This window comes from Austrofundulus limnaeus, unplaced genomic scaffold (assembly GCF_001266775.1).
Source record: "Austrofundulus limnaeus strain Quisiro unplaced genomic scaffold, Austrofundulus_limnaeus-1.0 Scaffold565, whole genome shotgun sequence".
Lineage (NCBI taxonomy): Eukaryota > Metazoa > Chordata > Actinopteri > Cyprinodontiformes > Rivulidae > Austrofundulus > Austrofundulus limnaeus.
In genome coordinates, this window is record NW_013952967.1 from 222,813 (window position 1) to 224,826 (window position 2,014).

At 43.8% G+C, this 2,014-nt stretch overlaps 1 protein-coding gene across 1 annotated transcript in view; it reads left to right on the top strand.

The window, feature by feature from the left end:
- Nucleotides 1–2,014, top strand: part of med13a (mediator complex subunit 13a) — a gene marked incomplete in the record, with an annotated part of 244,898 nt that overhangs the window by 204,735 nt on the left and 38,149 nt on the right. The window contains 1 exon segment of the mRNA XM_014026539.1: nucleotides 797–1,719. Coding sequence (XP_013881993.1) covers nucleotides 797–1,719 — 923 coding nt within the window.

Genomic DNA, 2,014 nt, shown 5'->3' on the forward strand with positions numbered 1-2,014 from the left:
GGCCTTTTCAAGGCCTTTTCGTGAACCTTTATGGCCAGTGGAGGTGACATTAATCTAAAAAATATATTGTGATTTTTATTATTTATTAATATTTTTACACTTCAAGACTGCAGAAAAAAAACATTCATGCACAAGAACAGAATTTCATAAAAACTAGTGCAGCTGAACTAGTCAGATAGTTTTTTCCTAATTCTTATTATATAGTCCTAAAGGTGTTTAAAGATAACCCTGATGGATTTGAGAGAAAGATTATAGAAAGAAGTTGGATTATTTAGAAAACAGGCTATCATAAGCTAACACACTTTAATTTTTGTATAAGTATTTTTGTATTAGTAGTATTGATTACATATTTGCATAAAATTTATTAGTGTTGTGAGTATAAAAACTAAAAAAAATGTTGTGTTTGGTCACATTTTCAAAGAGCCACTGCAGAGGGACCAAAGAGCCACATATGGCCCCAGAGCTGCAGGTTGCAGACCCCTTCCTTAGAGGGACACTTGTTGAGATGCTTATTGAAAGTCTGGTTGTGTTTCTGCTATTTATTTCTACCTTCTCTGAGTTTTTGTTCARTTCTGTTTAAAGATTTAAACAACTAAAACCTACTCTGTTCACTCTGAAGTAAATGTTGTGTGCACTTAGTGGGACACCTGAAACCTGTTTTATCACAGATCTTAAATTAATTGAGTTCAAAGAAAACTCAACAAGCTGGGTTCACACAATGTCATGTAGAAAACATTTCAGGGATTAGAGATTTCTGGAACTGATACCTTTTCTACTTCGATCCGTCTTTCCTCAGTAATATCCCCAGTGAGGGCAGCRCTATGGACCAGGACTACAACCAAACCTACACACCTCAGACCCACACACCTTTCATGTCCAACAGTGCTCCACCCAGTAACAGCGGCATTGGCATCCTGCCCTCRCCTGCCACCCCACGCTTCTCAGCCCCCACCCCGCGCACACCTCGGACCCCACGCACACCTCGAGGCCCCTCAAGCGTCCAGGGCTCGTTAAAATATGAGAACTCTGATCTGTACTCGCCAGCGTCCACCCCCTCCACGTGTCGCCCTTTGAACTCTGTGGAGCCCGCCACTGTACCCTCCATCCCAGAAGCCCACAGCCTTTATGTCACCCTCATCCTGTCAGAGTCTGTCATGAACCTCTTCAAGGACTGCAACTTTGACAGCTGCTGCATCTGCGTGTGCAACATGAATATCAAAGGAGCCGATGTGGGTGTGTACCTGAGCGATCCGGTCAGCGAGGCCCAGGAGGCATGCAGCTGTGGCTTCAGCGCTGTGGTCAACCGACGTTATGGGAATAGCTCAGGGCTGTTCTTGGAGGACGAGCTGGACATCATTGGACGCGGTTCGGATGTCAGTAGGGAGGCAGAAAAGCGCTTCGAGGAGCTGCGGCTCTCCTCACTTGAAAAAACTGGAGTTGGGAGAGGAGACATTGTGCCGGATGAGCTGATTCTGCTGCTGCAGGATCAGTGCATGAATCCCTTTTCATCATTTTCAATCATGGAGAATGACACCGTGACGTGGGGGCCAAGCGGAGCCCCAGAAACCCCATGCCTAAGGGTGGAGGAGAGAGACTACTGCAGTGACTGCTACATGGCCCTGGAGCACGGCAGGCAGTTCATGGACAACATGTCAGGTGGCAAAGTGGACGAGGCGCTGGTGAAAAGCACCTGTCTGCACCCMTGGGCCAAACAAAATGGTGAGTCATCAACTAAAGTTTTGTGTTCAGTTGAAACACTGCAGACTTGTTAATTTTTAATTTTTTTATCGGATCAGCCAAACTGAAAAACAAGTGTGACTTGTAGTCTGCAAAATATGATATTTTTATTTGGTTGTTGACAGTTTATTACATCATTTGAGATAGGCCTGTCGTGATATTCATTAAATCAATTAATTGCACAATAAATTTTTTTTTGAGGTTGGTAAAAAAAATGAGGACGATAAGTTTAATTTTGCTGCTTGTTTGTTTACTTCGTCTCTCTCCCTCTCTGTGC